This window comes from Atta colombica, unplaced genomic scaffold (assembly GCF_001594045.1).
Source record: "Atta colombica isolate Treedump-2 unplaced genomic scaffold, Acol1.0 scaffold9, whole genome shotgun sequence".
Taxonomy (NCBI): domain Eukaryota; kingdom Metazoa; phylum Arthropoda; class Insecta; order Hymenoptera; family Formicidae; genus Atta; species Atta colombica.
In genome coordinates, this window is record NW_017259583.1 from 4,147,516 (window position 1) to 4,169,362 (window position 21,847).

At 37.9% G+C, this 21,847-nt stretch overlaps 1 protein-coding gene across 1 annotated transcript in view; it reads right to left on the minus strand.

The window, feature by feature from the left end:
* LOC108693282 overlaps nt 1-21,847 on the minus strand; it is a gene marked incomplete at its 3' end in the record, with an annotated part of 180,928 nt that overhangs the window by 68,502 nt on the left and 90,579 nt on the right. The window contains exon 3 of the mRNA XM_018202154.1: nt 934-1,072. Coding sequence (XP_018057643.1) covers nt 934-1,072 — 139 coding nt within the window. The remainder of the gene's footprint in view (nt 1-933; nt 1,073-21,847) is intronic.

Consider the following 21,847-nt stretch of genomic DNA (forward strand, 5'->3'; position numbering starts at 1 on the left):
AAATAAAAATAGGTATAAAGATTAATGATGAAATTTTATTAATTTAGCGTCAATAAAAGAATTTTCGAACCAAACATTCATAGTGCAATCAGATTTTAAATTATATTTTAAATCCTTATTCCGTTTATGTGTATTAACACATAAAATATACAATGTAATTATCTACATAAATGAAATACGTACAATTTACTTTTTTGCAAAACGAGCTATTTAAAGTTTCAAGGAAAAGCTATGGAAGTAATTGCTACGCAATAGTTGCCGCTATAGCGATCGTGATTATAAGTTACACATGGCTTTTATAACTAACTGAAAAGTCTTTTTCACGCGCCAGATCATGAAGTGGAGTTTCCCTCGACCGAGCTTGTTCGTTCGCCTCGGGGTTATTCGCAAACGTGCAAGCAGTTTCTATTTAACATTTAGTCATACGCTCGCATAGATACTCCACCGACCTACGCATTCGTCGTAAATCTTACCACTACACACACGAATACGATGGCCGACGATAAAGATATACATATATATATATATATATATATATATATGTACATCGATATACGAACACTCGCGCTGCTCGGTACGGATCGCCCGTTCTCTTCGATCTCAAAGCCACCCCTGCTCCGGTTTCATGGATGGAATTTCAGGAGAAACGTTTTATACGCCGGGTGCTCTCTCGGCTGGCACGTCGCCTCGAGCGCTTTGTCGGAGGGCAGTTAATTAATAAAAGCTGGAAAGAAGGGAGAGTACGAGGAAGCGCGTAACGGGAGCGACGGGGAGCGCCGGGCGTTGGTCCGGGGGGAGTGACGGGAGAGACCGGGTATAAACGGAACGAGAGGACGGGTATAAACGGAAGGTATAAAAGGATGGAACTATACTATCGTTTCATATCGGCTGGCTGAACTCCACACTTGCAATTCAAACGAGAACGGCACTCACGTGTCGTGAACGAGAAACTTGTCGCCGTTTTTCTCGATGCAGAAGCCCTTGCTGGTGATTTCGGAACCGTTGACGGTCACCAAGTCCGTAATCCCCGACTGGAACCACCGACCGTACCATTCCTCCGGGAACGTGCAGCCTGAAACAGAGGGATGGATAGAGAAGGGGAGTGTTTCAACCGCCTACGGGCGATGGGCGATATACTCGCTCGGTCGAAAAGTTTTTCAGATTTTAATCTGAAGATCCCCAAACCTGTTAATATGACGTTCACCGGAAACGCAAAACAATCCAATGCGGCTGCGGCTACGATATTTTTCTGGATCACCGACAAACAGCCAGCGGGCTTCGCGTCAGGGTTACCATATTCTTTCTTCATCAACGTGACCAAAAGGAATATAATGAAACAATTGTAAGCTGCTGTTGCTCTTCCCCTCCCACGGAGGCGGAAAATGTCGAGCCGCGCAGGATTATTTTCTCGTTCCCCGCGAGAAACGCGACGATTGCATGAATTGAAAAGCCAATGTTTCTCTTCGAAGTCGAGAGAAGAAAATACGTGCAATGTAATATTATATCAATGAAAAGGGATAATTCCATCTTGTTGTCTATTACACAGAGATCCCCGCGTGTAAACTGATTGCGACGGTCCGTATTTATCTATGGATTATGTGCAGATGTAGCCTGAACTATCGGACGTTATACACACAGGATGTTACATTTTAAATTCCGGATTTGATATCTGGGAAAACTCAACAACAGAAAAGAAACATTACATTTCTCATATCATATAATCGTGTAATCTCAATACGTGCAATCTCAATACGTCGTATAATGTAATCTCCATATCAAAATACTTTTCCCTATATTCGATGTTTCTTGCGTCTTCATACGTTTGGATATATAAATCAAAATAATGAAAAATCACCGTCCATTTCCATTGCTTTTAAGTAAGCGGATCTATTGTGCCGAGTGGACAACTGTGGTTGCTTGATGTAGGGAGGAGTCTTTTCTCACCCTCTATTTTCCTCTTTCCCCCCATTACCAAGCGTCTTTTCCGCCTAGTTTTCCACGAGCCGCGAGGGTAAATACGAGATTCCGCGAATATTTCGAATGCCTGTCGGCAACGGAGTCCGCCGTGAGCACAAACGAAGTTGTAAAAATGGAGAATCTCCTTAGAGAGATCGGATTATCGCGAAAGAGCGCAAGTAGGTGAAAGAGCCGTTCCCTCTTCGTCGCGCAATCATTTATCTTCTTTGCTCTCCTTCCCCCCCCCCCCCTTTCTCCTCTCTCTCTGCGTCTGCATCTGTAGTAACGAGGATTACAACGAGGAACGACGTCGCGATTAAGCATTGTTTGCCGGAAGCATTTTGCATTTAATAAGTCCAAGTGTTTCGGAATCTCGGATGAGCGGGAGTATCAACGGGGAGGAATAGACGAGACCGGAAGAAGAAAGGGGGAGGGAGGGATTGGAGAACAGGAAAGACGACGAGGAATCTCGCGAATTCGCTACACGAAGATACCGGCTCTGCTCTCGCAACTGCGTTTCGAAGTTGCGAAAACGGGGAAGTCGATGGTAACGACAGTGGGATTTATTAATACTCGGAGAGACAGACGAACGTGCACCTTTTGTGCCAATGCGTCGATATGAACATTTCTCGCTCTAATCTTTCTCTCCCCTCTCCTCTTGTTGTTTCTCTCTCACAATTGGAAACCGGATTATCTAGTTTCTGGACATGTGTGTTCGGCCATTACCGTGGCTCTTAATTTCCAGCTCCAGTAGATTACGTTCTACGGAGAACTGCAACGCGTATCAAGTATCCCCTCCCTAGTTGTCAGTGTCTAATAGCAGATGTATCGCATGACTACATTGTTTCCAGTCGCAACTGCGTCTTCAATTACATTGAGATGCAAACATCCGTAGCTGCATATATAGAGTTCTACTACTCTTGAACGATTTTGATGTCGAGCTCTTCATCAATGATAAATCTGAAACTATGTTATACTTGTAACTTTTGTGTAACCCGTAATTTGTCTATTATTTGTATAATTTACGAAATTCCAAATAACAGATAAACCGCTCCGTTTCCTTCTGATCATTAAAGGATTCTCTCCGTAGCGCAATTCAAGAACATACCTCGCAAGATAATTATCGTTACCGACATCACAACGATGCTAATTGTAAGTATCGCGGATCTTTACTGAGAGGAGATGAGAGAAAGAATTAAGGAAAATAAGGAGAAAAAACTGGAGAAAGTTAGAGGGAAGGATAGACGGAAAATAAAGAGAAGAAGAGAGTAAAGGAGAAGGTGGCAGTAGGTAGCCACGGTATAATTAACGGAAATTGGAGTTAGGTCAAAAAGCAAAGTTATCGGGGAGAGTTGCCGGTGCAACGAGCCAGTCCGCGAGCGCGCGAGCGCGTACGCAAGAGGACCGGCTTTTTCCGGGGCAGCAGCCGCTGATATAATTACTAATTAATTACCGTTCCTGCGACACCGCGCCGCGCCGCGTCGTGCCGGCACCGTTTCGACGGGCTCACTTAAAAGGATACTGTATGAACACGGGAAACGGAAGTGACTATAATAAATAATCTCTCGGAGGCATCTCCGAGCGAAGCGATATTTTGCATCGCGACAATCAGTTCGTCTATTTTAAGTAGCCACCCCCGTTCCGATACACCTCCATTCGCGACTGCAACTATTTTAATAGCTGACGTCAAATTCGGCCTTATTCAATTCTTTATAACGGAGTCCATCGCGTTGGCGTACGAGTATCTTCAATTTTAAAGGATGACAAGTTTTTCTTTTTTTTTTGTTTCCTCACCGGTTAAAATAGGAAACGCTTGTAACTACAAACTTTTATAATTAGATTGTTTACTTTGATTATTTTGTATATGATAGAAAGAGATAAAAGTGATGCTGAGAAGTTCTTTCTATATATTAACCTAATACATATATGTGTACTATTTATGGATTAAATGTGATTATAAATATGTGTGAGTAGATGCAGTGGCAGCCATGCTTGATAACAGAACATGGCAGCAAAATGAGCAATCTCACGGAAAGAACTTTTTTTATATATTCTTTTTTTGCTGAAATACGTTTTAGATACAAAATAATATTTAAATAATTTAAAAATAATATAGAACTATCAAAATAATTATGCAAAATGCTCAAACTAGTTGCCAGAATGTCTTTTGGCGGCATTGTTTATTATACTTAAGCGTTCTGCATAATTATTTACTGATTTAAAAAAATTATTTTCAGATTTATATCTAGCCAAATTTTTATAGATAGTTCAATAAAACTATTTGTTCTACGTAGTTATAGAAATCTTATAATGATCAGTTTATTATATGTATAGTGATCAGTGTGTTGCTAAAAAAGAGAGATCCAGCAGAAAAAAAGAGAGAGAGAAAACGATCCCAAAAAGATTGTTTAAAATTTCTCTCTCTCTCTCTCTCTCTCTCTCTCTCTCCTCCTTCTCTCCCTTCTTCTCTCTCCATAATTCCATATTTTCATTTGTCTACCGTAGACAATTTTGTCTTTCTGTGTAATTCATTTAAATTAGGAATAATAAATACAATCTGTATTTTAGAGTATTATGAACTCTGAAGAGAAAGAAGGGAAATGTTAGTTCATCAAGTATTTTTTATGCCGATGTCTTTTTTCATAAACTCTCATAGTAATAATATATTTAATGTTTTTACATATGGAATGATCTTATCGTAAAGATCGCACCGCAAGAGAACGATTCCGAGAAATAAGAGCGGATTACAGCTCGATCCACCGTCGACTGAATACTCGTATTTCCTGTAATCGCATGGACTTCTCCACAAAGTGGGGCTTGCCCGAAAAGAAGAAACTCACACATCTTGAAGGTAAAGAACGAGGGTGTTTTGCCACAGCCAACTGAGAGATCGATCTTCCAATATCAAATTATTGTTCTTGATATCTCAATATTCACGATAAAATCTAGAAGAATCGAATATTGTAGAATCTGTTTTATTGTCATGCAATTCAATGATGATGGAAATTAAAAAATACATGGAAAGTTAATGACTAATGATAATTTTTTCGGACATTGTTGATATCTTTACTCTCTTCATGTTATTTTTTAGAAATACAGTAATTTATGATACTCTCCATATGAATTTTTTCAAACGTTTGACAATAAATCATTGAATCTACATAGAAAAAAGGATTTTAGTGAAATATAATATCTAAAAATGTAGCTAAATATAGATCTGAAAATAATTTGTTGGATCATCAAAATAGTAAAAATAATTATATAAGAAATTTAAACATGAGTAATGTCGCTGAAAATTTTTATATTCTTGCAATCAACTTGAATATCCTAAACAATTATTTTGTAATTTTATTTAAATATTTGGTAATTTAAAAAATTATTTTCAGATTTATATATTTAGTTAAATGTTTAAATACTTTAACGTTTAAATATTAAAACGTTTTTTCCGAATAATAATGTTTGTCAAATATTTATGAAATATTCCATATTACCATGTTAATAAGCGCTATACAAAATACAACAAAATATTTACAATATTATCTGCTAAAACCAATTTCATCTGCCTACATCCTAATTTTTAATTATACGTCTTATAATTTTCAGCTTAGTCATTTTTTAATTGACTTTCTCTACGATCGAACATTGTTGAAAAAGTTTAACAAGGAATATTATATTAAAACGGAGCAATATTTTACGAAAGCAGAAAAAGAAATTCGTACGAATGAACTTGGAGATATCGAAAGTCCCTGGAAACTCGATAAGAACTTGGAAACTCACGTAGCCGGCCGTCGATCAATTCGTCATCAGAGAAGTTAAAAAATACATTATCGAAGAAGCGCGAGGAGAAAAGAAAAGACGAGAACTACATAGAGATTAGCGATTTACACTTAGCCGACGTTCGCGAATTATTGAAAAAAATCACTCGAGCGTGAGGTAGTTCGAGATAAACTTTTCAAGCAGCGCAAGATCTCTCAACAATAATTCAGTACCGTACTCTGTACATCGCTGTTTCCCAGGATACATTCAAATAAAACTGTTGAAACTGTTGAAACATTTCTTCGTTTCTTTAAAAAGGCAAGTGATAAGGATATATAAAGCGATCGCTAACGATTGATATATATAAAAATTTACAAGAAGGTGGCCTGCAAACGATATTTTACTAGTTTGAATATAGTAATATACTGTCACATGAAAATGCATAGACATCCAGTGATTGTTTTCGAATTAGAGTGCTGAATAATTTTGCCTCTTCAAATAGTTAATCTGATTTTTATGTATACATTCGCGCGTACCTACACACGTCCTCAAGCGTCTATCGTCGAGAATGATCGGATTTCGGGTGAAATAACTTGATTAAAATAATCTATCACCCGCTAGTGACAGGGATGATTGGCTATCTCAGTTAAATATGATGGAGGGGCCATCTCTGTACTCGCGCACATAAGCGTCCTATATATTCTTCTATCTACCTTTCTCCGTCACTCTCTCTTTCACTCCGTCGTATCCATTCGCCCATGCAGTTAGCCTGATATTTTCTCCTGGCTAGTTCTCTCCACCTCTGTATCGACAGAGGCAAATTGATTGGTAATATGTGGGCACTGCCCATCTACCAACCTCCGTGACATTTACCAACGGAAATGCCTCGTTTTTTCCGATATCCGAGCTTGAAAGAGTCGCTGAGAGGGCTTTTACCGTAGGAAATGAGTATTACAGGAGTGGATATCGTACATCGGCACCTGGTCGATGATATTACAACGTCCGGGAACGCGTACATATAGTTACAGCGAACGAAAACCAAAAAAAAAGTGCATACCTGTCCGGAACAGTAGTAATGGTATTACGTGGTCAGACGGATAGGGTTATCATAAATTCTTCATCCTATAATTCCGTAACTTTTCTCTGATTTTCAGACGAAATTTCGTGATTTTTCCTAATATAAAAATTTCAATAATATTTGGACATTTTTTTTATACTCTTGCCTTGATTTGGAAACTATTAATATTTTGTTGAGAGATCAATTTAACACAGCAATATAAATTACTATCAACACATTTATATAGACACATTTTAAATTATTAGTTAATAGTATTTCAAAATTGCCTAGATGTGATGTACGTATATTAAACGCTTAAACCTAAGAATTTTAATTTTCCAGAACATTTTGCAAAATTTCCTGAGTCTTCTTTGATTACTCTGATTTTTGTGGCAACCCTGAGGCAAGAAGTTTACAAAAAGATATGGATTTCCGAGTTTCTCATAAAATATCAGATGCACGCGCAAGATGTAGGTATCACAAATGATTATAACTTTAAATTGAAATTAATCGTCAGGAGAAAGCAAGATTCTTAATCAAATTAAACTTGCGCGGATATCCCAATCCCATGGGCAGCATGTGCAAACGATATGTGTCAGCGGGTGATCGCGTGCACATCGCGCGTGCAAATGCCGCAGGATACGTTCTGAGAAACGTGTCAAATATGAGTGACAATGTCCTGCACAGATATGTGGGAATTAGGGAACGTATTGGAAACCGATCGACATACGGCCAACGAGACGGATCGAAGACGACTGTGTCAATCATCTCGAGAGGATTGTAAATGACAGTAACACGGTCTTCAATTCACTTGAAGACACCTAGTGACTCTCTCTTTCTCCATCTTTTTTGTAAGTTTTATTAAGAAACGTTTGTTTTTTATGATATAAATCCCTTCAATATAAACTTAAAATGTTGCGATCAAACATGGTGAGAAATGTCCTGCAAAGCTTGCGAAGAAGAAACAGTTGTGCTTTTTTGACATTGATGGTCATGTAACATTGATGGGTTGATTTTTCGTGAGGATGGAACCTGACAATATATCGATACCTTTCTTCGGATTCTATCTCTCGCTGAACGTTTCTTTTCTCAAACGAGCTACCAGGTACGTGTCAACGGAATATCCCTTTTCACGGTGAAGCGATGCACAAAGAAGACGAAAAATGTTTCAGCTTTGTTAAAAATCCTTTACCAAGCGCTACAAGATGGGCATTTAATTAAATACAAGAAATACTGAATCTCGACACTCGTGAGAGCGTTTTATGTGGTTGTGTGTAAGAGTGTGCATGTAGAGTATGCACGCTTACATGTGATCAATATATATCCGGGTCAGTGATTATCCAAGCCTTTGTTGAACGTTTTCTATTGTTATTACACGTTTAAAGTAGTTTCCGGAACAAAAAATATTTGCATGCCGCAAGACATAAAATGGAAAACGCCTAACGTTATTAACGGCATGGATGAAAGAAGGATGCCCAGGATTTTAATATAAAAGCGCGGACGAGTTCTGCCGTAAAGATGTTTTTATAACGCGTGTTTACGTAATGCGCCTTCAACGTGAAGCGGCGAGTAAAATTGTATTCATTCAATTTTTAAGTTCGGTTGCAGAACATTCGGTGTATGTAATCGCCGTCATCAACATACAAAAGCCGTGCGTTCTGGAAACCTGGATACCGTATAAGAATTACCCACTCCATTGTCTTGCAAATTATTTTCCGACGGCGAAACTGTGCGTAGAAACGTCAGAGAATGGTTGGATTTCATAAATTCACATTAATTAATTTTCGCATGTATACTATGCTTTCATCGCGAAACTTTCGCGCATTTTACGTCGTACAGAATAAAATCTGATATTCATCTGTCATATTCGTCTATCTGATAAGTATAAATTACGATTAATTCAATCCATTTGGTACGCTTGTTCGATTTTATCAGCGCAAATAATATATCAAAATTTTGTTCGATTGTCAAACTTGTCATTTGACATTCTCGCTGCGGAAAGATCGTCTGTAGATTTTATTTCTGATACAAGGCGTACGTTTGAAAACGTCGCACCAAGTTTCACGAAACCAAACGACGACAATGATTTCTTTCGTCACGCATCCGGCCGATTCTATCCGGCCACTTAAGATCCGGCGTTTCAATTTCGCGATATCATCGAATCTCTGATGGGTAGTATTGTACGCGTAGCAAGCACGCTACATTTCCCAGGAAAAACCATTTTCCGCTCGGAGAGACTTTCGTCCTGCCATCGCCGTTACCGCCAACGATGCCGCCGCATGCGGACTCGGTGTATTATAAATTGAGATAGAGGATCCTATATATACGAATAACCGATGGCCGGGGAACTGTTACGGAGACGGATTCGGCGCACCCGAAAACGATTGTGCAAGTTTCCCCGCTTTCTTACCTTTCCTTTTCTCTCCCTTCTATTCTTTTTTTTCTCGCGCCTTCCATTCTGCTCCTCGATCTCTCGCCGTGGCACAGCCATCAATTCCATTCGTTTCGTCGGAAATTAAATACACAGGCACCCTTCGCGTACAACACTAGTCGGTGTATATATCGTTGGATAACCACACCCACCTACTTGTTGAGGAAAAGTTAAGGTGGAAACAATTCCATGCTGGTACTTCTCATACAAGTTTGAGCTACGACACGATGCTGATATACAAAGGATAGACAAAATAATGTGTATATAGCTGAGAAATAATACTATCTATTTTATTGTTTTATCCATAAGAAATTAGTTCATTATTTGTCTTTAACATAGATTCTATTCTTATTAAAATAGAGTCATTTAATATATGCTTGAATAGTGTACCAACTGCCGCACAACTAGTGCAGTATTATTCTTTTAGAATTATTAGTCTTTTAATTGTTGAAAGATATTTAAAAAATTCTATTTCTTACTCTGTTCTTCAAAATTACAAATGGTATTAAAATCAGCCGACTGCATTGATCAGGAGAGTTATAATTTTGGAAAGTTGTAATTTTGAATAAAAAGCAATTTAAAAATAAAGCAAAAAAAATTTCTTCCTTTAATATAATTTATATAAACAAAAGATGTTCTACAAAAAGAGTACAGTAATTATCCAATGCTAATTATTCAAGCATTAGTCCAACAAAGACAAAATGTATATTAAAAGCAAATAATGATTCACTCTCTTATTAACCTTACATTATTTGTATATTTCTGACACTCCAACATAATATCTCAATTTCCATTCTCTTTGATAATTTACAATTAATAACAATTGATAATATTCTATATCCTTTAGATAAAGAAACAAATGTAAAAAAATTTTTATGAAGCAATTTGCGCTAAATGTAATTGTATAATTTGTATAAATAATATTCATACATTTAGCAAATTTAAGACTGAAATATTCTGAATATCCCATGCTAATAAGAATGAAGATTTAATAAAACAATAATATATAAAATAAAACAGTGCAATTTCATATTATTTTGTTTACTGTATATGTATATAATCGTGAAAATGATCGAAGAAATAAATACGAGGAAGCATATTATTGGGTTGTCCGGAAAGTTCGTGCTGATTTTGAAGAAAAATTGAAACGCGGAAGATTTAAATTTTAGTATACATTTATTAAATTTATTGTAAATCTTTTGCGGCACGAACTTTTCGGACAACCCAATATTACGTTGTAATATCTCGTAGACAAAATATCTGTAAAATTTTATTATTATGAAAAAATTAATACAATGAAATTAAATATTTTAGATGCATCTCGTTGAATTGTTCGAGTCAACAGTTATATTATAGTCGATCCTTTCTCAGCAAAAATCTTATTGAACATACTTTTCACGGGAGGAAAAAAAAAAGACATAAATATTCGAGCAGATGAAAAGCAGCGAGGAAACCTGGCACGCTACGTGTAATATCAACGTGTAATTCGACGATTGCCAACATCCTACGACGAGCCACGTCTCTCGTGTAATCGTCCGCGCTTTTAATATCAGTCTCGGAAAATTTATTAAAGCCAGAGCCAATCAGATATTACGACCGTACGACTGGTTCTGTCGTTGAGAAATGAGAGTGGCTAATTATTTCCTATCTGCGCGACAACAACGTTACTCACACACGTGCGTGTACGCGTATGTATACGGAGTTGCACACGAAACACACCAGACGATTTTCCCGCCCGTTACACAACGATATCTACCGCCATTGCACGGTCGAGCAATTTCCCTCCTCTCCCTCTCTCTCTCTCTCTCTCTCTCTCTCTCTCTCTCTCTCTCTTTCTTTTTTTTACCTGATTCTGCATCGGGAATGCCTAACCCCAGTCCTCCGCCGCCGAAAAAAGATACCGGGAATTGCGAAGGTGGAGGGAAGGGCATTTTCAATATCTGCTGTATTTCCGCCACCGTCGTCTCCCTCTCCATCCTCTGGATATCTACCAAGGGGTAACATTGTACGCACCCCCGTCACTGCATTTTAATATTTCAGGATTCAATGATACCGCGTCTACTCGCCCAGCTGTGCTCAACTTTAATCGATAAAACATCCTGTTGACGCCATTTTATTAGCCGTAAAAAAGAGTGCCGTGAAACAGATCCCACGGGCAATTACAAAGCGCTCCAGCACAAATTGCAACATTAATAATTGCAACTGTTAATTTATTTCAAAGATACAACACTGCATGTCCATCATGTTTCAGAAAATTGATCTTCTCGCCGAGTAATTGCGATTAATTATCATTCACATGCATTTTTTCGCATCGCACTTAAAAACATTTTTGGAGTGTCATCGCCTGATATACGCTTGAAATCGATTATCGAACCGGAATGTGACACTTCTACGTAATGTAACGAGATGACAGCCGTCTCTCATCCTCTCTCTCCGTCTCCCAACGGCATCGGCTGTGTTAAATTATCCGCGTCAATTTGGAAAATTCTATGTAACCCGTTGCGATATGATTCCCGATGGAGGTATCAAAAGGGGTAAAAGCGGTACCGTCGCACACAATGGGGTCGATGAGGCGTGAGGTCTGTGCTATAAAATCAATTTAATGATTTCTCTTTGTTTACAGCTGTCGTACTTTACGTGCGGACATCAACGAGCCGTGTATTCAATTGATTTCGATACGCCACTTGATACAATGCGATAACAGATCGGGAAATGCGAAAACATCCCGAGCGATGAGCGGAACATATTCTGAAATGCGTAAAAACACACGGCCATTGTCAATCATATGTATTAAAATACAATGGCGCGGATCAGATCTTTTGGAAATCAAGCGATTCTCATTTTTTGCATTCACTCGACACACGTGAGGCTCATTTATCGTCACAAATGACTTCGCTGGAATTATTGAAAACGTACTATTTATTTATGTCGCTGTACTTCTCATGTCTTACTTTGACATTGTATCATACATCTCTCTCTCTTGGCACTCACGGATAACAAATCGTACTGCCTGTAATCGATACCGCGATAGTAATCCTATCGTTTCTCCGAGTACAGTTGGAAATACGATTTATCGTTCCGACCGGTATTCCGCAATTCCTCATATCGTTCATAAAGTTTATCGATTCGTTCGGAGTCTCTCTCTCTCTTTCTCTCTCGCTCTCCCCGAAGCGTCAAGTCTGAGTTTCACTGACGGTATTCGTTATGAAGTTCGAGTAACAGCAGTGTAGTCAAGCTCCGAGGGAGGCAAGGAATGGAAGAGATTCGCCCATCCCCTCGATCCGGCATCCACCCTTGAGTTTATAATACGCCCCCATAACTGTATATTTCATGGAATCGCCGACTAACGCGGCAAGAGAATCCCTCCCTGGCACGGATTCCAAATATCTCCTTGAATTGTGCGTCGAAACGCAAATTATACGCATCTCCGCGAGAGAGATACTTGGGCGAGATTTCGCGAACGTTGCCGCCGGGGGTTAGAATTTACGGCCGCAAAAGCGCGAAAGCGTTTATTACCATTTTGCGCTACATAATATTAAATGATCATGTGCGGAATATATTATAAATCCTGCGTATCATTACAAATCCAATAGTGCACATCAGTTAAGTTGATTAAATGCCGTTAATCCACTGATTAACTAACCGTAAATTAGCGATTTCCCCCCCCATCTCTTTTGGATCAGAAATTGCCGGTACAGTTGAAGAGAGAAAATTGAATTAATCTAGAGCGTCGCTAATCGATGTTCAATTTTGATCAATTTTTATCTCGAAAACTCCTTCTCTCTGCTTATTTCTCACGATGGCGCGACAAGAACTCGCGCGGACTAATATCCGCGAGTTTCATTAAGCCAAGCGTGTTAGCGATGCGACGCACAGGGGCACGGTCGTCGTTATAAATAACAATAAGGCTCCACGTGGACGGCAAACATCGTAAAACCTTTCGCAAACACCAGGGGGTGGACTGTGTGCCGCCTACACGGCGGCGACATGAGAGTTACTTTCTCTCTCTCTTTCTCCCCGCCCTCTCTCTCTCTCTCTCTCTCTCTCTCTCTCTCTCTTTCTCGGGAGTGCGGGTGAATGCTCGATAGAAAGAGCGAGACCGAATGGAATATCGCTTCGTGAACGGAATATGGTCGGTACGAAGGACGCGCGGGTGAGAAAAGCCGCGTCCGACCCGCGTCGTGAAATACGAATTGGGAAGCGTGCCTGGTCGCGCCTCGCCGGGATATTCCGATTTAGGGGTGGGTATCTCTTCAGGGGGGGCGAGACGAGAGAGCGGAACATCAAATAGGCCGAGGGCGCGAGCGCTGGGGGAGCGGGCGTATCCGAAAATATGTTGCAGCTGCACAGCACGTAGCTCGTAATCTTGGGTGACTCGCCGCGGGAGGCATTTGACCCTTTGGCCGGCGAGTTATCGCGGCGGGATTACGCCGGGATTCTGGATTTGAAACGAACCGACATATTCTCGACGAGTACGATTATGATACGATAGAATCCGTAACGAAAGCGCCGCGACAATTACAAATAAAGATTTATTTATACGGGACAATTTGCCGGGTAATATCGCGTAAGAATATTAAGTTAACGTATAATATGATCACGATTTGATTGGTATATCCAATCCTTCATAGCACTGAAAACAATTTTTAAAAAATGAATGAACCACAAGTAGATTCTAATCATATCAATCAAAATTCTGCACTGAAAACACATGTTTCTTTAAATAAATACTAACAGTAAGTAAACATTTAATTAAATAAATTTATTCAATAGAAAAAGATAATGATTGAATCAAATTAATAATTTTCGATCAAATAAATATTTATATGTTTACATTTAATAAATATATTATTTAGAACAATTCAAACAAATATTTATTAAAATTTAGTTTTTTTCATGACTATCTTAATTAAAATTATCATAGATTTAACCAAAAAAGTCTGATATGTCCATTTTCAACCAGAATTCCAATTAATGGGAGTAAAACCCTTTTTCCAGTGAGAATTTAATATTTCGACAGAACTATAGACAGAACGATGGATGGATGAATGTCGTAGTTCGCATCATAAATTATTAATACAATCATAATTCATCGTCCGGTGCGTTAACAGGCGCGAAACGAGGAAAAAGGAATTCACGGATCGTTCCGCCGGCTAATAAATCGCCGTTAGCGAGGAGGCGCGTTATAATTCTCGCGTAATTGAAATATGTTTCTCCGGGCGTCCCGCAATTCGTACTCATTGCGCTGAAAGAAAAGAAAAAGAAATAAGTGCATTCAACAATGCATCTTAGTAGAATGCTTCCACCCACGATGAATATCATCTGTAATGCCTCGCAAATTTTTAAAAATAACGGAATTGAGTTCTCTCGGAGCTTTATGAAGACGTCGGTAAGTAAAAGTAAGGCCGTGTTATGCAGCTAGTTTGTAACTAATTTTTAACTTCGCTTACACGAATCATCAGCTGATAGAACAATCTCCCGTTCGGTCGTAAACCACGCTTGTGCTTCGCATCACAAGTGAGAATTTATTCGAATTCGATCGATAATTTCACGAACGTACATTCGTACGTCTATCGCTCTGTCTATAGTGGAAATATTAAATTCTCACTGGAAAAAGAATTTGGTTGTATTAATTGGAATTCTGGTTGAAAATGGAGGAACCAAAAGATTCTGATCATATTAATCAGAATTCTATTAGCTCAACTAGAATTATAACACATGGAAAAAAAGGAGTTTAAAACAATTAAAAACTTGACTGATGCAGCAAATTTATAGCCATAATATATGGACAGCCAGTTTTCTATGTAAAAGTAGCAAAATTATACAGCTAAATAAAATTAGCGATTATAGGTAATCATATTTATTGTTGTAATAGCACAGCAAATATGTTAATATAGCAAAGTTAACTTTCTACGAAAATTAATTCAAATAATATAATCAAAATTTTTAAAATATGTTAGCTAAAATGATGCATACTTTTATTGCTGTAATGAAGAAAACTTATTACATTAGCCATTTTCATTGTAGCAAAGAATTAGCTGAATTAGCATAATTGCTTACAGACATAATTTCTTTGTTGAATCACCAAATCTTAATTATATACACTGAATTCGCCCAGCAAGCTATAGCTGAACCATCGAATCTATTTTTTTCCATGAATAGATTCAATCAGAAAATTCTGATTTGTCCATTTTCAACTGACTTATTTTTCAACCACACATTACTGCCAATATTAGATGGGATAGAAAGAGGAGAGGGAGATGATTGTATCCAATATACTATCGTCCGTGTATGCCTACGTTGTGTATATAAATTACAGATAAGATCGATATCCTTTACGATCTTCAGACGCAATAGCGAATATACGATAAAGGGGCATCAGACACCGGTTAAATTCACAATAAGTACGCTTAACTCGATGAAACGTGTAAATCGTAAAAGATACGGCCCGTTTGTGGACCGGCGTGCGAACTTCAAGGGCCCGCGGTATTAACTGTGGGCCGCCGATCTCACCGCGCACAATTTATTACGTTTTACCCTTCGCGGTATCTTTCTGGTATCGGGTTTACGGCCGTAGCAAGTCGATAGAAGCAATATCCGTTTTATAAAGTTGCAAAGAGGGATAAGCGCATGCAGGAAAACGACCCTCCTCACGAACTCTCCGGGTCGTTAAAGTGCGATAGTTTTCGCGATTCTAATTCATCTTATGCCCATAACGCGTATCATTTGTCATAACTGCACTACGAACAAACGACCGCAAAAGAAATACGGGACTAGGCCGAAAGTTGCGCAGCAACTTTCCCGCGGTATTAAACTTATTATATTAGATTTGTTTCCCGGCATAAACTCGTACCAGAAAATTGCCGCATTCGTCTTTTACCACGGAGCGGGCGGCTCCATCCGTATTGTAATATCTCGCGAGCCGTGGCAGCGCGTTCGATCCGAGTTCGGATCACCGGGACCGGAGCGAACCGACGCGACACGACGCAATGCGATACGACAACCGCAGAGGGTTAAAAAACGCACTCGCAACTCGCCCAAGGCGGTTCGTTTGATCTCCTGGTGAATTTGCCGAGAAATTAATTGTGCCGTAGCGAGGCCAATTGGCGGGAACAATTCCCTCGCATACGTACATATGTTCCTATACGTTATCTCGCGCGACAGCGAAGAAGCCGCATTCGCGTGCCGCAGTCACGCGCGGAATTATATGGCAACAGTAATACTTTGCCTTCTCCAGAGGTAGAGACTAAACAGAGCGTTTTCCCCCGCCCGCTCTTACCTTCCTTACTGAAATATACTTCGCCTATTGTTGAAGTTAAAGCTTGAGTGACAATATCTGGATGGCGGCATCGGGTGGCCCCGGGTAACTAGAGCATCCGCTTTGTACGCTCAAGATCGTAAATTCAATTCTCGTTCCCGTTGTCCCACCGGCGTAAAACCGCCCCCGCGACCGGCACCTCTACGTCGACATGCGCGTGACGATACTTCCTGCCGCAACTTCCGGATGGCGCGCTTCCTACGCGGCGCTTTCTCCGGTAGACGCAAAGTGAATATTATAACTGTCGCTCGCGTGCCATAACGCCTACGAGTCAGCGGTGAACTTGGTTTAACTGAGTTAACGAAGAAGATCCTAGTATGAGACAGAGAGAGAGAGAGAGAGAGAGAGAGAGAGAGAGAGAGAGAGAGAGAGAAAGAGACGGAGATAAGGAGGAGAGGTATGGAAGGCAAACGTCGCGGAAACGCGCGACATTTTCAGTTTCTCAAGAAAATTGAGGAAGAAGCAAGCATCTCAAGCTATTTACGCGGATATGGCAGTTGAGAAACTTTCGCCGATGTTCACGAAAACATATTAGCCTTATGGATATCAGGTCAGTTCATAAATTGGTCTGCGGATATTTATCATAAATTTCTAAAGCAGAGAGAACAAGAAACTCTGTGAATAAGATGGTAATAAATCCCTAATATTAAACAATGTGTCATTGATTAAAGGAAAATTACATTCTACTTTGATTCAGAGATACTCAAAAATATCTATAAATCGACATAAAATTTTTTGAATTAAGAAAAGTATATGGATATACATGATGGTCGTGTATAAAGGAATAAGCTTTATGATATATTAATAAAAAAAAAGTAGTAAGTAAAAAGTAGTAAGTAAAAAAGTTCATATAAACTTATATTCAAAAATGCTTTATTAAAATATTATAAACGTTCGTTTATGAGTAGAATGCATTTATTATTATAATTTTTCTAATACAGTAAGAAGTAAGAATAATATCTAAGAGTTTAATCTTTAGTTCGACGAATGAAAGCTTGCATTCTTTCAGAAAGAAGAATTTTCGAATATTTACATATTATAACTGTGATAATATTGATAATATCAGTTGTTACAATAGTTACAATAAATGTTCGAAAATTCTTTCTTCTAAAATAATGCAGGCTTTCATTCGATTTAATGAAATTTTTTTGAATATGCTCACGTATTAGAAATAATAGCAATCACATTTTGCTCGTAAACGTTTTTTAACTTTTTAATACAGCATTTTCAAACATGAATTTATATAAAGTTTTTCACCTATTCCACTTCAAATAAACAAACTGTATAAGTTTGATTGACTTTTGCGGATACTCTACGTATAAAAACTTTATTCTTTTTTTGTTTCTCCAGATTTCAAAATAAGGACATTCGATGCTGTTTCAAGTTATCGATAATGTGCCATAATACGAGCCGAATATAAATATATAATATAACTAACTAATATTAAGATTTTCCAAAACATAAACGTGTTAATGCACTCAATGGATCATTGGCTTCAATAATTTTAACAAATACGGAGAATCGAATAATGCGTATTTGTCGCTTCGTAAATTCGCGAAAATTCAAATGTCCCGATCGGAAAATAAAAACAATATTCCACGACCGTATGTCGAATGGAATAATTTAACGTTCCGTTTCATCCAATTTGTCCGGCAAAAGAAACAATTGTTCTATGTAAAACCTCATTTCTATTTCCTTTTTTACATAGTAACTGTAATTAGCCGTTCTCGTTTGTAGATATTTCAAAGGGAACGCATGAAATGTCTCTCTCGTATGTTTTTAATTTTTTCAGAATTATCGCGCAACTTTGATCATTACAAAAAGAAATTTCGTAACATACTGTATTTATTTATATGTATAAGAATAATTTGGATTCCTTCGAAACTTAATATAAGACTGAGAGACTCTTGGTTCCTATATGCCGAACGATAGGACTGTAAAATACATACAGGGTGTGTATCAAGATGGAGCTGGTAGCAATATCGAACTCTGTATAGCTACTAATACATTAACGAGATCGTTAAATCCATCTTAATCTCGTGAATATAGCAGCTACGATCTGTAGCGATCTATATTTTACATTGGGTCGACGGTTATATATAAGAAATCCGCACATCGTAATTGATAATCGCGCTTCGAGTTACGTTTATGGTGATCGTAAAACCGCTGGAGAGCGAATTAAAACGGAATCAAACAAAATCCGTCCAGTGTTACCGTCAGAAAGCCAACGTTTGAAACTATTGTGAGTGCGTTTCTCTTCTGAGAGATTTATAAAGATCTGACGAAATCGTGCACTTACTAAAGAGAGAATTTTGTTCATTTTGAATCGTGTATATTTGTCAATTCTATTTTGTAAATAAAAATGGAAGTATAATATTAAAAATTAAATAAATTTAGATCCTATCACACAATTGAAAAATTTGTGTATGCAACACATCTTAAACGTATCACTCAAATTTTTGTGTTAGCTTAATACAAGATAAATATATTAAAAAGTAACATAAATATTATATAGAAAATTAATACAAAAATGTAACATTGGCAACAATTGGTAACAATTTGTAATAAATAATGATATTTCTTCATTAAAATTAACATTTATTTGTTAAATGAACATGTTTCAATAAATTTAATTTATATTTATAACATGTTAAAATAATACATTTTATCAATTTATTTTAAAATTCACATGTCAGAAAATATTACGTTATTTATTTACTCATAAACTGTGCTATTTTAATACTAATTGTAAGAATTGATGAATATTAATGTAATACAAAAGATTCAAATAATACAAACAAATTATGTTAAATTAACATTCGAATACATATTAACAATTAAATACAAAATTTTAACAAGGATTTGAATGGACTATTTTTTAAATACAAATCCAAAATATTTTTTATTATGCAAATCCTTGCAAAAAGTAATTTCAATATTTTAATGAAATTGATTTACTCGTCCGGTTGCTCATCATTAGAGTTGTCGAGGTTGACAAATATATGTCATTAACATTCTTAGAAGGTTTCGTAACTCTCGTTAAAGCGAAATAACGTTCATGTAAGTGCGGAGAAGTTATCACGATCACGCTATAGTTCGTGCACGCAGTCCCGTTTCTTTGGTGCTTTAACCGCTTTACATTATCGCATTTTAGTATATGATAAACGAGCAGCAAGAGAGGCGCGTGTAAACGCGCTTGATATTAGCAAAATAAACAGTATACGAGAGAGAAATACAAACGTGGTTGTCGTAAAAGATATTCGCCCGCGCGAGTTGTTAAATTATCGTTGTACAAAGCACCATGTCACACACAAGAGATAATTCGCGAGTGCGACGAATGTTGAAGTGTCACCGCGCGATCGTGTATCAGAAGTCGTCGGCAGAAATAATTATTCTCCATCGTACAACGACCGACATAATCCGTACTTGTCCACGTCGTGTAAAAGGCTTTTACAAGCGGACGACATGGAGTGAAATTGACGTACGCTCCAGATGCGCGATACGAGCGAGAGTTAATCGCGCTATTTCGCATTATCTCGTTCGCAACCCGTCGGTTTATCAGCCCTTTTTCATTGTGTTAGACACCTCATCGCTCCGCGAGCGTAAGGGCCGAGGATTCGTGCGTTTCCAGGCTCGTGCACATCGCGTACGCACGTTCGCCACACGCGTGGATTTAATAGGGATAACCAGGAATTAACCATGCGTTTACTCGTTATCCTGTAAATTCGATCAAGGCGATTGACGGGCGAGTTCGTTATCAGGATAGAACGATTTGCGTGACTCAGCCTCGGCCTCGCGTGTATTATTGCTGGTCAAGCCGAACGGTCGATCCGATGATCGCCGATACAGATTGCCATAGAAACAAGACTCGGTATAAATTAGTCGTCGTGAACTAATCGCGTTCTGTTATATATGATTAAGGGAATCCTAAAGCAAAAACCAAACTCCGACAACGTCACACGAAAACAGACTTTGGAATTTCAAACTAGAAGTATTGATGATAATTATACTTTTAATTCAGTTTCTTCATTATCGTTCTGTTTTACTCAAAAGCGTATGCCTGTCCTTATCTAACATATTGCAGTATCCTTTTTTACAAAATTCATCTACTACATGTAATATTGCTCATCTTTACTACTCTTTGCATTTATAAAACGTAATTCTGAACAATCTTTTTTTCTAGATTTTTAATCTTAGTTTCAATTATACAATATTGCATGTTGTCTCTATGACGAGAGCATTTCATTTTATACATATAAATTACAAAACTCTTGTATTTGCAAATAGTATCGTCAGATGACATCTGTCTGTACGTGTTAAAAAAAGTGATATTTTTAATTTTTCTTCATTTTTTTATACAAAGCCGATATTTGCAATAGCAATATTTTTATGTGTACTTCAATTGTATGTAAGAATTTTGCAATTCTATAAAGTCAATTCAAAGATGTTTTAGAATTATGGTAATTTGCTTCACTTTAGGATTTCCATAGGCTGCTGCTGCCACTCTCGCAAGTCATTCAAAGCGAAATGGAATAAATATGCAGGCTTTCGTCAGACTTTCCTCAATATCAATGTCGCGAGCGAAACGTGCATCGTGCGCAGCCCAGATTTATCTCGGTCGATCCGCTTCGCATGATTAATAGAGTATCGGATTGTATTTTTCACTGTCCGGACAGGCGCGCTCCACGATCGCGAGAGGGATATATAAAAAAAAAAAAGAGAACTCCTTGACGGGCCGTGATATTTTCGTCGGTATGGAAATTTGACGGTGTAGTATTTCTTCCACGCGTTCATACATATTCGGTGGAATCCGACCGTGACATATAGCGACCAAAAAACACGGATATTTTACGGACGCGTTAAACGATACGTGTTAATTTTCCGCGTTGCGCGAAAACGATCGTATCGTGCTCTCCAATAACTTTTAAAGTTGCCTCTACATAATTCGCAAATCGCAAAGCGTAGTTCATAAACGCAAAATGAAACTATATTTTGCGAATAGCGATCTATATAAACTGAACTGGACTATCATGTTAACTTGCAAACCTGTATTTTTCGTACCTGCTTAGTCGGTGCTTTATCGGTGTCGTATATTTTTATATTTTTGTATATTTATAGTAAAAATGCTGCATAATGACATATGACGACACTGACAACTATTGCTATCGCAGACAAAATTCCGTAACAATTTGTAATAGTAAGGTGTAAATTTAAGCCAATCAGGACATCAAGCAATACTTTAGATCTACGTAATCTAACGGAAATAGAAATAACAGTAAACTTGTCCGCAATAACATATACACACATATATATATATATATATATAAAT